This window comes from Erpetoichthys calabaricus, chromosome 3 (assembly GCF_900747795.2).
Source record: "Erpetoichthys calabaricus chromosome 3, fErpCal1.3, whole genome shotgun sequence".
Lineage (NCBI taxonomy): Eukaryota > Metazoa > Chordata > Cladistia > Polypteriformes > Polypteridae > Erpetoichthys > Erpetoichthys calabaricus.
In genome coordinates, this window is record NC_041396.2 from 306721507 (window position 1) to 306734201 (window position 12695).

General features: G+C 52.1%; 2 protein-coding genes across 5 annotated transcripts in view; both read right to left on the reverse strand.

Annotated features, from left to right (window-relative positions):
- Window positions 1-466: 466 nt before the first annotated feature.
- LOC114649210 (rho-related GTP-binding protein Rho6-like) lies at window positions 467-2916 on the reverse strand. Its single transcript, XM_028798690.2, has 5 exons — window positions 2408-2916; window positions 2233-2320; window positions 1503-1612; window positions 1285-1419; window positions 467-1182 (listed from the first exon to the last, which is right to left on the reverse strand). The coding sequence occupies exons 1-5, from the start codon at window positions 2525-2527 to the stop codon at window positions 937-939; spliced, it is 699 nt and encodes a 232-aa protein (XP_028654523.2). The 5' UTR covers window positions 2528-2916; the 3' UTR covers window positions 467-936.
- A 3998-nt stretch (window positions 2917-6914) lies between these two features.
- The window catches only part of LOC114649211 (probable E3 ubiquitin-protein ligase DTX3), a 69430-nt gene continuing 63649 nt past the window's right edge, over window positions 6915-12695 (reverse strand). For all 4 annotated transcript variants that reach the window (XM_051924987.1, XM_028798692.2, XM_028798693.2 and 1 more), the window contains one exon: window positions 6915-7527. In XM_051924987.1, the coding sequence (XP_051780947.1) occupies window positions 7452-7527 (76 nt within the window). In that variant the 3' untranslated portion in view covers window positions 6915-7451. The remainder of the gene's footprint in view (window positions 7528-12695) is intronic.

A 12695-nucleotide genomic window follows, 5' to 3' on the forward strand; every position in this document is an offset into this window, starting at 1 on the left:
TGGCATCAGCAGAGTGCCTACACTAGTCCTAACTGCCCAACCCCTGCCCCCTTCAGCTGAACTTCCTCTTTTGAGTTGGTACCAGTCTCCAGACACAGTAGGTACGTGACTGGCACAGAGTGCTGCACCAAGCAGGCCACCTCCACTCTTATTGGGCACCTTAAACAGAAGGCGGAGCTAGCAGCTGATGGATGGCACAGCAGTTGCCATGGTTACAGTTTCTGCCCAGAAAGGGGGTGGGGGAGCAGAAAACAGCACAACTGAGGGACAGGTGGGCACATCCACCGTTAAGTGCCCCCCCCCATATCCCAGCTAGCAATGTGGGTCAATCAGCCAGGTTGACTTTCAGTGGGCACAGTTCATGTCACCCCCCACTGTAGTGATAGTAACCCAAGCTGGCACAAGCCCTCATCCAAGCCAGGAGCCCTGGGCACAGAGGATCTCCTGCCAAAAAGTAGAACGAGAAGAAGATTCCAGAATTTTTATTAATAAATAAAAACATCAAATCACGCAAAACGGTGGAATTTTTACAAAGCTTATATATAAAAAAAAAAAAAATTACAGCCGTCTTCTTTTTTTTTTGTGACTAATGTCCACTCACCCTTAAAAAGAAATTGGAACACGCAAGTGTCCGAGTCGGCCCATGCCCCTGGCTGTTGCTAGGCAACAGGGCCATCGAATGTCTCTGTGCAAATGACTCGCTGACGTGCGCCCCCTCGCTGCCAAGGGCGGCACCTGCAGCAGAAAGTTAAAAAGTAAAGGAAAAAAAAAAAAACCCAAACAGCCCGCCAAACTGGGCCCCGCCCATCCACGCGCTCCTGTCCAGTAACGTCTGGCCCGCCAGACCGTTTGACGCCTCTGCCCACCCGAGGACTGGCAATGCTACACAGGACGATGAAATGGAAGAAAGTGGCCGGCCGGCGCGGCGTGCAGCAGCTACATGACGGAGCAGCTCCGGGTCTTCTCCTTCTTGAAGGTGGAGGTGAGCAGCTCCGAGCGGCTGGGCAGCTGCAGCAGTCTCTTGGAGAGCCGGCGGCTCGGACTGGCCTTCGCCTTGGGGCTCAGCTTGTTGGCGCACACCAGGGAGGCCGTCCGGAAGACGCTGTGGACGCTCTTCTCCGAGGTGAAGGCCGAGCACTCCAGGTAGGTCTCGGCGCCCAGCTGCTTGGCCACGGCGCAGCCCTGTGAAGAAGGAGGGTAGAGGAGGATGAGGAGGGCAAAGACTGAGTGGGGATTTGGGGGGCGTCAGAGCCGGCCGGGCCCGCTAACTAAAGTGAACTGTACCTGCTCATGTGACACCGGCACCTGCTTCTGATTGGACAGCTCCATGAGCGTGCAGACGTCAGTGCGCAGGTCCGTCTTGCAGCCCACCAGCAGCACCCGCGTGGAGGGGCAGAAGTCCACGATCTCCGTTTTCCACTGATGGGGGGGGGGAAAGACAACATTAAAATTAAGAAAACAAAACGCTGAAGGCGCGAGCGTGCAGACGGACCACCACTCACCTTCTTCAGGGCGCTGTCCATCGTCTCGGGGCGGCTGACGTCCACGCACAGGAGGACCGCGTCCGAGTCGCTGTAGCAGAGGGGCCTCACGTTGTCGTAATACGGGGACCCTGCGAAGACATGGGGGGGGGGGGGTGGTCAGCCAAACTGATGCCAGGCAAAGCCCTCCGTGATCGCCATTCTAAACAGCCGCTACCTGCGCACTCGGTCACCATGGCAACAGCCAACCAGCGGCGCTGGAGCAACATCTGCACGTAGCAGCCAATCCACCCCCCCCCCACCCAAAAAAATAGGGGGTCTTTTGTTTCTGCCGCACTTCGCCAGCACCTCTAAACACACCGGGTGTCCTCAAGGGGGCGCCATCGTCCCGAGTAAGGCGAGATGACACCCCTGGGTGCCTTCTGAGGGGGCACCGCACGCCGCCGCTCATGCGAATATTCCAGTCACGAATTAAACGGAGTGGGGAAGGGGGGGGGGGGCTCGTGCATTAAACCCCGACATCCAATAGGCAGCGAGGGAAGGGGGGGTAACGGAATGTCGCATATCCGCCGCCATTGCACCCAGACTGGGAGCCGTGGGCGCGCAGCAGGCACAGAGTGACAGTGTGGTCTGAAAGGGGCGTGTCATCCAGGACCCCCAGCACGGCGCCCCCCGGTCCGGAATGCAGACAGGCCCCGATCGCTGGCTGGCAGGCAGGCTCTGTGCGCATGCCCGATCCCGGTGGTCTTACCGGACGTGTCCCACAGGCTGAGCTCCACGCGCTGCTCCTCGAGCTCCAGCGACGCCGTGTAGTTCTCAAAGACCGTCGGCACGTACGTCTAAAGGGAAGGACGGACAATCGGTCAGACGGCGCTGAGACACGAGCCGAGCCGAGCCCCCCCCAGCCCGTCCCACACTGCCCTCACCTCCGGGTAGCAGTCCTTCGCCAGCACCTGCAGCATCGCCGTCTTCCCGCACTGCACGTCCCCGACCAGCACCAGCTTGCAGCGCATCACGGGGGGCTGAGTGTTCCTCCGCTCCTTCATGTCGCGCGAGGCTGCCCGTCCCGGGATCCGCAGATCGCCCCTCGACTCTCCCAAGAGAAAGAAGAAGAAGGGGCCGGGGAGTGGGCAGGGGAGGGGGGCTCGTTTTCACAGGTCGCACTTCCACCCCACGCGGGACCCTCTCAAGGCGCAGCACCTCTTCGCTTCCGTCGGCCCGGGTCAGTCGCCACTTCACACACCGCACGCGTGCCCGCCGCAGTCTGGTCAGGAGCCGCCGCCGCAGACTGCCTTTAAGGAGCCTCTCCAGCCAATCAGCTGCCAGCGGCGGGACGAGCGCCCCCCCCCCCTTCCCTCTCTACTCCCCTCCCGGGAGATGAAGAAGACGACACTCGGCTATCCTCGGAATCCCCCTTCTGCGTAAGGCAACAGGTGCGGGCGGGCGGGCGGGCGGCTTCGGGTCAGCGGCGGCGGAGTGGTGGTGGTCCGCTCGGTGGTCTCGACACTGCGGCAATGTGGAGGCGGCGAGCGCCGACTGTCTGGACGGGCCCGCGGAGATCATTCCGAATTTATGAGGGGGTGGAGCCCCTCTTTCAGCGAGCGGGGGCGGGAGGTAAATCCGCCAAACAACCCCCCCCAGTCAAACGGATGCACTCTGGAAGCGGCCGTGTTGCACATATAGCGCCTTACACATTTGCGAGGGTCGTAATAAAAATACATTTGATTTATATGGCGCCCCCCCCCCCACTCCTCTTGCTTATGGGGTCCACCACACGCCTTCTTTATTACGAAACTGGTGGGATTGTTTGGTGAGCCGATAGGACGGAGCGCCACCTCCTTAAGCCACTCACCAAATGTTTGTCACACACCTTTCATCAGTCACGACGTATCGACTGGGGGGGGGGGGGTGCTGCTGGGGGTCCACTGACTGGAGTGGCAGTGCAGGGGGGACCCCAACCCCACTCCTCCTGTCATTCTGGCTGTGTGTGGCTTGGCTACCAGGCTGCTGGCACTGCCACTGGGTCACGTCACCCACACGGGGGGGGGGTCATTTGGGCACTGCCCTTATCTCTTGTTGGTTTCTTTCTCTTATCTGCTTTGCTCTTGCAAAATAAACACAGGACAACCACACACCCCCCCCCCCCCCCCCCACTACTCACCAGGTCACCACTCGCCCGTCAACTGACCAGTGCCATGCAGAAGTGGGCACTTGGATAACCGTCACGGCTACTTTACTTTACTGCCCAGTCGTCACCAGGACAGCTGCTTCAGTGGTGACAAATGGCCAAGGTGTGAAGAGTCACAGGATGCCCGACCCCCCCACTGAGCCCCCTGGTCTGCCTTCACTCTTCTGGACCTCCCAAAGCCTCCAGGACACAGGATCAAAAACACGAGACACTAAGGTGGCACTCCAAGGTGTGACAAGTGACAATGCAGGCAGTTGTCTTTAGGGGGACAGTGTGGGCAAAGAGGGCAAGTGGGCAAGGAAGGAAGTAGTGACACACGGCAGCACAAGGAGGACCAGCTGACGGCGGGTGGTGGGTCTCTGGTGGCTGGCAGGACAGACTGGGCATGCAGACAGTCCTAATCGGGTGCCCACAGTGAGGGTACTGGGCATAAAAGGGGTGCCCAACATGCCTAGGCTGCCGAGCTGCTCATTGGCCGAATGTGGAAGCCTGCCATCCAGCTACTGATTGGCACTACAGGACACACAGCTTCAGGTGCCAGTCAGGCTCCTCTGGCCGGGAATCGCTTACCAGTCTCGGGCTTCGGGGAATTTGTCCGCTTGCTGCTCCGGGCAGACGGATGGGCGCTGAGCTGGAAAAGCAACTCTGGAAATTTTCTGGGAAAGTCCACCTCGTGTGTGTGTGTGTGTGTGTGTGTGCCCGCGTGGCACTGGTCAGACACCGTAGTGGATCACAAGATGTCGGGGAGAGACAAGTCACCCGTGCTCACCCTCCCTCTGTGCGCCAGTCTGTCCCTCTTGGCAGTGCCTGCCTGTGCCAGTCTCGCTCCTCTCTTCCTCCCACACTCACACACACACTTGTTGAGGCAGCAGATGGCAGCGTGTGAGGAAACCCTGCTGTGACAACACACAAGTGGCGAGGCGAGGAGTGGGGAAGGTGGTCTAGCTGTGGCCAGACAAGTGGATGGCCCTGAAGCCCACTGCCCGTCTCAGCGCCCCCAGTGGTAGATGGGTGGCACAGTGGGGCAGGCTAACCCTGGTAGGGGCTCTGCATGACTCCCAGCCTGCAGCAGAGGGAGGTGGGCCACTTAAACTGAGCAGCATCAGAGACCAGCGTCCCCAAACTGGCACCTCCTCGCCCAGCCACTGCTACTTTCACTGCATTGATGCCCACTGTCCAGTTACTAGCCCTGCTGATAGTGGGGTCTGCTACCAGATACCCCAAATTTTCACCCCATCCACTTCACTCACCCACAGCCCAAAAGTCCCATACTACTCTTGGGCACTCTCTGCCCTCCACAGGTGGCACCATCACCATTCTCTGCATTGACACTAGTGTTATGCTCTGGTTGGCATATCTACCACTGCCCGAGCTGTTGTTGGGAATTGTACCCAGTCATTCACCAGGTTTGCCAGGTTGTCATATCTCGCATGTGGCACACTTTTGTCACATCACCTCACTTTGGGCACAGCCACCATGTTGTCCCAGCATTGCTAAGGATGAGAAGGGTAGCCAGCTATCTTGGCTCTTGGTGTGTGCCACACTCCAGGGTGGGCATCAGTCAGAAAACCTTGTGCTGCTCATAATGAATGGACTGGCACATTTCATGGACCTTCTCAAACCCACTTCATCAGTCAGAGGTGGATGGTGCCCAAGCCTCACCCAGAAGTGGTGGGCACAAAGCAGGAGAGAGCTGCCACACATCTTTATAAAACCCAAAGTGAACAGATGGACACAGCCTTTATACCCCAGACAAGGGTGTGGTGCAGCAGCAGTGCCAACCATCCGGCCACATGCCAACACCACACAAAGGACTAAAGAAGGCAGCGGTGATTGTGCCAGCTTCCTCATCTTTTATATGGCGTCTTTAGTCACCGAGAGGGAGAAGCAGCTCCAAATGAATGAACGCCGGCGCAAGGTGAGCCCCCTGGCACCAAGCATGGCACCTGACTTGGCTGGCATAGCAAATGAGGCAGCAGACTCTCTACCTATGCACTGACCCTCCGTGTGCCCCCTGTAATTGTAAAGTGCTGGCGTTCAAGGCGCTACATAAAGGACCGAGTCATTGCTCCTTCTCGTCTTTTTGGAACTCGCCTCATCTCGTCGTGCCAGTCAAGTGACCAAGGCGGGCTCAAACTGACTGGAGTAGCAGTGTCTCTCTCCTGGGACCCGGGTTCAGATTCCACCATGCCAACCTTCCACAGGTCTGCCCAGCCCTCTACCAGTCGCAAAGGCAGATATACTGGTGCCACGTCATGGTGGGCAACAGCAGTGTAATGGGCACCAACTTTACCAACAGGTCCAGTCTGTGTTTATACTGAGAGGCGCAGTGGGCATCACATGGCAGCCTTACCAGTCAGGGTTATGCATTTATATGAGGAGGTCTGGGGGTCTCTTCAGGCCCAGGTACCCGCAGCAGCTCATGTGGCCAACCAGACGTGTGCCAGAGCCAATGGGCACCTCCTCAGCACCTGGTAGGGTCTCCAGGAATAACAATGAAGGATACAAGCCCACCGGGTCCTGAGTGGAGCCCCCTAGTGGCAGGAGAGCCCAGTTAGCACTCACATCACTGAAACAGCCACTGAGTGGGTTCAAGAGCACTGGCACACAGCAGGGCACTGGCATGGAGGTGGTGGGAACTTTTTTTAAATAATGGACAAATGAAGGGTTCAAAGTGCTCAAAGACTGGTAAGGGTGGCACAGAGACCCAAGCAGTACGTTGCTGGCATCAACTTGGCCTTTGTTGAAATACTGAGGTGGTCATCACATTTCTTACTCTGCCACCAAACAGCCTCCCCACAGTGCCAATCTGGGACCCCCATCAATTAGGTTTGGCCCATCTGTGACCCACCTGGGTAACCCTTCTGTCACAGTCGAGTGCCCAGAGACTGAAGACAAGGTGGCATCTGATTAAAAAAAAAAAAGACTAAGGGGGCAGAGGAGCACAATGAGTGCAGGGTGGTTGGTAACGGGCACTCCGGGCAAACCAGCAACTGGCCACGGCGATGATGATGGAGGCAGCATCAACCATTCTGTCGACCAAGCTTGTGCCCAGGCCAGGGTGGTGAGGTGGGCGCCATAACACCTGTGCTACCCTACTGCTCACTTTTCCTGACCCCATGTGGTGTCTAGAGGTCCACGAGTGGGCAGAGCTCCCTCTGGTGGCCCAGGTGGCAAAGCACAGCGGCTCTGAAGGTCCCCCCATTGTGAATTTGATGCCCACCCGATACTCAAGTGCCACAATGTACACAAAAAGAGCAACTTTTATTGAACACTTGGATGCACCGCGTGCCAACCAAACACACAACACACACTGGCTGGCAATCGCACTTCACTCCCTGCTGCCAACACACCGGACAAAAGAGAAAAAAACACAACCAGTTCACCTTCATCAAGGTCGAGTGCAACGGGCATTTAACTGCATAGAATCTCGAGGCACCAAAGGGCGGGCAGCTGGGCAAAGTGCAGCGCCTCTCTTCTCCAGCCGGGGGCGCCACTAGGCTGCAGTAAACTCATCCAGACGGCGGGCGTGACAGGGCAGAGGGGACAATGTGACAGACTGAGACAGATGCGGGTCAAGCTGGCATCCAGATGCACCACACACTCCTCCTGTCATGGTAAGGCACTGAGTTAACACACCCCACAGTTACAGCCAGTGGTGCCACCTGGCACTGCCACCCTCCGCCTCCTCGAGAAGTGTGGACCGATGAAAACAGGTCCATCAGTTAGCCAGTCTGTCCGTCCGTCCGTGCAGAGTGAGTGGTGGCCACTAGAGGGCAGCGTCAGTCTGGAGTGATGCCCTTCTCCTGAAGCTCTTGAGACACTCGGACGAGGTAAGTCGGGTCAGGGTATCCAAAGCTGCCAGGGAGAGCAGAAGGCAAACATGAGAGACTCAAAAGGGCACCTGGCGCACATGGGGGGGGCGCAGAGAAATACACAAAGATGAGCCACAAACCTAAGAAACATAAAAATGACCAAAAAAAGGGACAGAGCAGAGAGGTCACTGGCACCACACTGGGCATCAGGGGTGACCAGCAGGAGGAACTCCAATCCTAAGAGTGTGAACTGACATCATGGCCACTCCGGCCCCTAGGGGCTCACCGTGAGCAGAGTGGGCCTCCTGGAAACAGGCAAGTGGCACAGTTGGTATGGGCAGAAGACGACTCATGTTGATATGAGTGTGACGGTGAGGGCGGCAGCGTGGCACTGTTTTATATGCTGCATACAGGGGTATGAAATCACTAATGGCACGGGTACAATCAATGACTTTGTGGCACCAACAATAGTGACAGATGTGTTACGAAAGGCGCAATATAATGAACTGATATGAAAGGCGCTATATAATGGATTGCTAGGGCCCATGTACAGCGTCCAGTGGAATTCTTATTCAGTGTGATAATCAACAGGCAACACGTGGCGGTCACTCTCCTGTACCACGATTTGTGACAGGTAGATAGGAAAGGCGCTATAAAACAGTATGTAAGGCACTATATAACAGGCTGAATACACACCTAGAGTCCAGGAACATTCAGACTTGTACGTGTTCATCAACAGGCAGCACCTTCGCCCTCACTGGCACCACCATTACTGACAGGTAGATAAGACAGGTGTGACATAATAGACTGGCAGGAATGAAAGTCACTCTACACCAGGCGCTATATCATTTATTTATATGAAAGGCATCATATAATTTATATGAAAGATGCTATATAATTTATTTATATATAAGGCACCATATAACAGACTGCTAAGAAAGGCGCTATATAATTTATTTATATGAAAGGCATCATATAACAGACTGCTATGAAAGGCACTATATAATTTATATGAAAGGCGCTATATAATTTATTTATATGAAAGGCGTCATACAACAGACTGCTATGAAAGGCGCTATATAATTTATATGAAAGGTGCCATATAACCGACTGCCATGAAAGGCGCTATATAGTTTATTTGTATGAAAGGCGTCATACAACAGACTGCTATGAAAGGCACTATATAATTTATTTACATGAAAGGCGTCATACAACAGACTGCTATGAAAGGCGCTATATAAATTATATGAAAGGCGCTATATAATTTATATGAAAGGCGTCATACAACAGACTGCTATGAAAGGCGCTATATAATTTATATGAAAGGTGCCATATAACAGACTGCCATGAAAGGCGCTATATAATTTATTTACATGAAAGGCGTCATACAACAGACTGCTATGAAAGGCGCTATATAATTTATATGAAAGGTGCCATATAACAGACTGCTATGAAAGGCGCTATATAATTTATTTATATGAAAGGCATCCTATAACAGACTGCTATGAAAGGCACTATATAATTTATATGAAAGGCGCTATATAATTTATTTATATGAAAGGCGTCATACAACAGACTGCTATGAAAGGCGCTATATAATTTATATGAAAGGTGCCATATAACCGACTGCCATGAAAGGCGCTATATAGTTTATTTGTATGGAAGGCGTCATACAACAGACTGCTATGAAAGGCGCTATATAATTTATTTACATGAAAGGCGTCATACAACAGACTGCTATGAAAGGACTATATAATTTATATGAAAGGCGCTATATAGTTTATTTATATGAAAGGTGTCATATAACAGACTGCTATGAAAGGCGCTATATAATTTATTTATATGAAAGGCGTCATACAACCGACTGCTATGAAAGGCGCTATATAATTTATTTATATGAAATGCGTCATATAACAGACTGCTATGAAAGGCGCTATATAATTTACTTATATGAAAGGCATCATATAACAGACTGCTATGAAAGGCGCTATATAATTTATATGAAAGGTGCCATATAACAGACTGCCATGAAAGGCGCTATATAATTTATTTATATGAAAGGCGTCATATAACAGACTGCTATGAAAGGCGCTATATAATTTATTTATATGAAAGGCGTCATACAACCGACTGCTATGAAAGGCGCTATATAATTTATTTATATGAAATGCGTCATACAACAGATTAAAGGTGGTATATAATTTATATGAATGCCTTTGCTAAGGTCACAGCCACCAGTGCCCTGGTAAATTTCTCTCATTTGTCCCCGTGTCCTTGGTGGGTTGGCCCCCCTTTCTGTTCATTCCCCTCATTTGTGTCACCTCTCATCTCTGGACTTTCTCCAGTAGCCCAGAGGAGGCCTCACCAGTGTTGCTCTACAGCTGCGGTAAATGTTTTTGACTTGCGCTGCACACATAGAAGGCGCTATAGAAATGCACACGGGGCACTCTGAACCGCCCTGAGCCCGCGTCTCCTGTCATAGTAGAGTCCATGTGGGCCACAGCCTGGGGGGCCGTGCCCGTTTGTCTGCCTCACAGTCTGCAGTTTCATTCTGAAATCTCAACAAAGAGCAGCTCAGTTTATCAGGAGTGGGCAATGATAAGCTAATCTGAAATCTCCATGATGAAAGCCATCAGACTCACCAACCAACCCACCGGCTCTTTAACTTTAGCAATCAGCACTGCAACCGGGACTTGCTGTGAGCGAGGAATGAATGGGGGCTTCTGAACATCAAAAGCTTAGGACCACTAAAAGGCCTCAACCTCTCAGATGATTCATTATGGTGTTATTCAGAATAAGCATCCAGCGACTGGAGTCACCTGTTCTGTTATTTTATTTCATGAATAGCAATTGTTTTTTTAAATAATTCAGATTCCCCCCCCCCCCCCCCCCCCCCCAAAAAAAAACGTATTGAACATGTTGTGTTTGATGTCTTCGAGGTTTTGGTGATGTCAAGGGGTCCGAGGTGCAGGTGGACATGCTGACTGTGTCCAGGATAATGGACTGGAACTGTTTGTGAGGACCACCACAACAACAGGCCTGCCAGGCACCTTGGAATAGAAATGTGGCAGCAGGGGGCACCATTTATAAAAAAAAAAAAAACATTTGTGTGATTTGAGTGTCCCAAAAAAAGGGGGGGGGAAATGCTTACGCACCCCCCCCAATAAAACTGATTTATCAAACCTGACGTGTGCACATTTCTACAAATCACAATTCTCTTGTAAACACGCCTCAAGCTCCGCCCTGAAACATCCACATATGGAGTATGCTAATCAACCTCATGCATATGCAATCAGGATGCTGTAGAACTCGACTGGCTGGCTCCCATCTGACATGTTGAGACTCCGCCCCCTGCACCCACAGTAACCGAGATGACACACATGGCATTACAGCGAATCTCCTCTGTGTTATGGGGGTCCAGGGAAGGTGTAATGTGCCAACATGTGAGCGGGTGGTCCCTATCACCTGGCACATGGAATGACGGGATTGCTCTTACATTGAATAGTACTGGTGTCATGTCAACCATTCAGTTACCTGACCTACGAACCAACTGGCCATCCTGTCCAGCACCGTCACGTCTGTCACAGCCTCCTCGTCTCCAAATAAACAAGTCACGAGCTGACTGGGGCCACTTGGGCACGACCTCTGTCCGTCTCATCACAGGTGACTTGTGTGATAATGGAAGGTCACCGCTCATCATTAACAAACGCAGTGTCACTCTCACTTGGCGCCCTTATGCAGGCGAGTGACACGATTACGCAATTTGAACTGGAGATGGCTGCAAATTGGCAAAGACGTGTTGTGTGTTATCTACAGTGGGTACAGTTAAGAATCCCCCCTACCAAATATTCTATTTTTGTTACTTTACAGCCTTAAATGTAAACACACAAACTAATATTTCATCCCCGCTTTACTTACTCAACACAACATCTAACATCCAAGTGAAGGATATCACAGCTACAGTTCAGAAGAATTACAAAAAATCAAAAACAAGACCTACTGAGATTAATAAAGGACCCCCCCATGCCAATGTCATTTGTTGACCCCCCTTTTGCTTTAATGACAGCCTTGAGTCTGTTGATTCTTCTCTATCAGCTTTGCACACCTTGATTGCGCCCACTCAATATTTGCCCCCCACTCTTCTTTACAGTTTAACTGTTAAGTTCGGTCACATTGGATGGTGGGCATTGCTGGTCTGCGATCTTCAAGTCAGATTTTCACTGTGATTTAGGTCTGGGCTCTCACTGGCCACACCAGGACATTCACTCTTTTCTCCTTCAGCCACTGTGTGCTCAGTTTTGCTGTGTGCTTCGGGTTGTTGTTGTGTTGACAGATGAACATCCTGACCATCTTCACCTTTCTGGCAGAGGGTAGCAGGTCTTCCTCCAGAATTTGACGAGATTTTTGTCCCTCCATTTTTCCTTCTCCCCTAACGAGAGCCCCAGGACCCCTACAACAGGATGCTGCCCCCTGGTGTGTTGTGGATGGTGAGCTCCTTTGGTGTACCGTTTGGTGTTGAGGCCACAGAGTTTGATTTTGGTCTCATCTGACCAGAAGACCATTTTCCACTTGGCATCAGAATCTTAAAGATGCATTCTGGCAAAGCTCAAACGAGCCTTAATGTGGCCTTTCTGGAGAAGTGCGACCCTCCTGAACAAGCCACAATGGTGGAGCGCTTGTGAAATTGTTGTCACATCCACACCTTTAATGACCACTCTATGCCATCAAATCCTATAACTCCTTCAAAGTGGCCATTGGCCTCTCTGTTGGCTCTCTTACCAGTGTCCTCCTTGCTCTTCTGTCCAGTTTGGAGGGTCCTAGTTGTACCAAACCCTTCTTTATGATGGGACTTTACTGGGCTCCTTAGGATTGATAAAGCCTTTGAGATGTTTGTGTCTCAATCTCCTGCCTTATGTCCGTCCACAACTCTATCCCCGAGATCTTTTCAAAGTGACCTGCCACCCATAGTCAGTTGTGGGCTGTCAGTGGCACTGCCAAGGAAGGGAATGAATGAGCCAGGACCAGCTTCACTAATCACACTCATTACAACTGAGCACAGCCAGTAACCGCAATGGAAATGGTGGGCAGTGACACCTGACTGAGTTTAGGAGAGGGGGGTCCCTTTATTAATCTCAGTGTCTTGTTTTTTATTTGTTAGAATTCTTCTGAACTGTAGCTGTGATATCTTTCATTTGGATGTTATAGGGGGCA

Excerpts from the sequence above, each read along its gene's own strand:
- LOC114649210 (XM_028798690.2), bottom strand. The coding sequence starts at position 2,527 with ATGAAGGAGCGGAGGAACACTCAGCCCCCCGTGATGCGCTGCAAGCTG. Across the intron at positions 1,613-2,232 it reads CAGCCTGTGGGACACGTCCG|GGTCCCCGTATTACGACAAC; the intron begins GTAAGACCACCG and ends ATGTCTTCGCAG. Across the intron at positions 1,183-1,284 it reads TGCCGGTGTCACATGAGCAG|GGCTGCGCCGTGGCCAAGCA; the intron begins GTACAGTTCACT and ends CCTTCTTCACAG.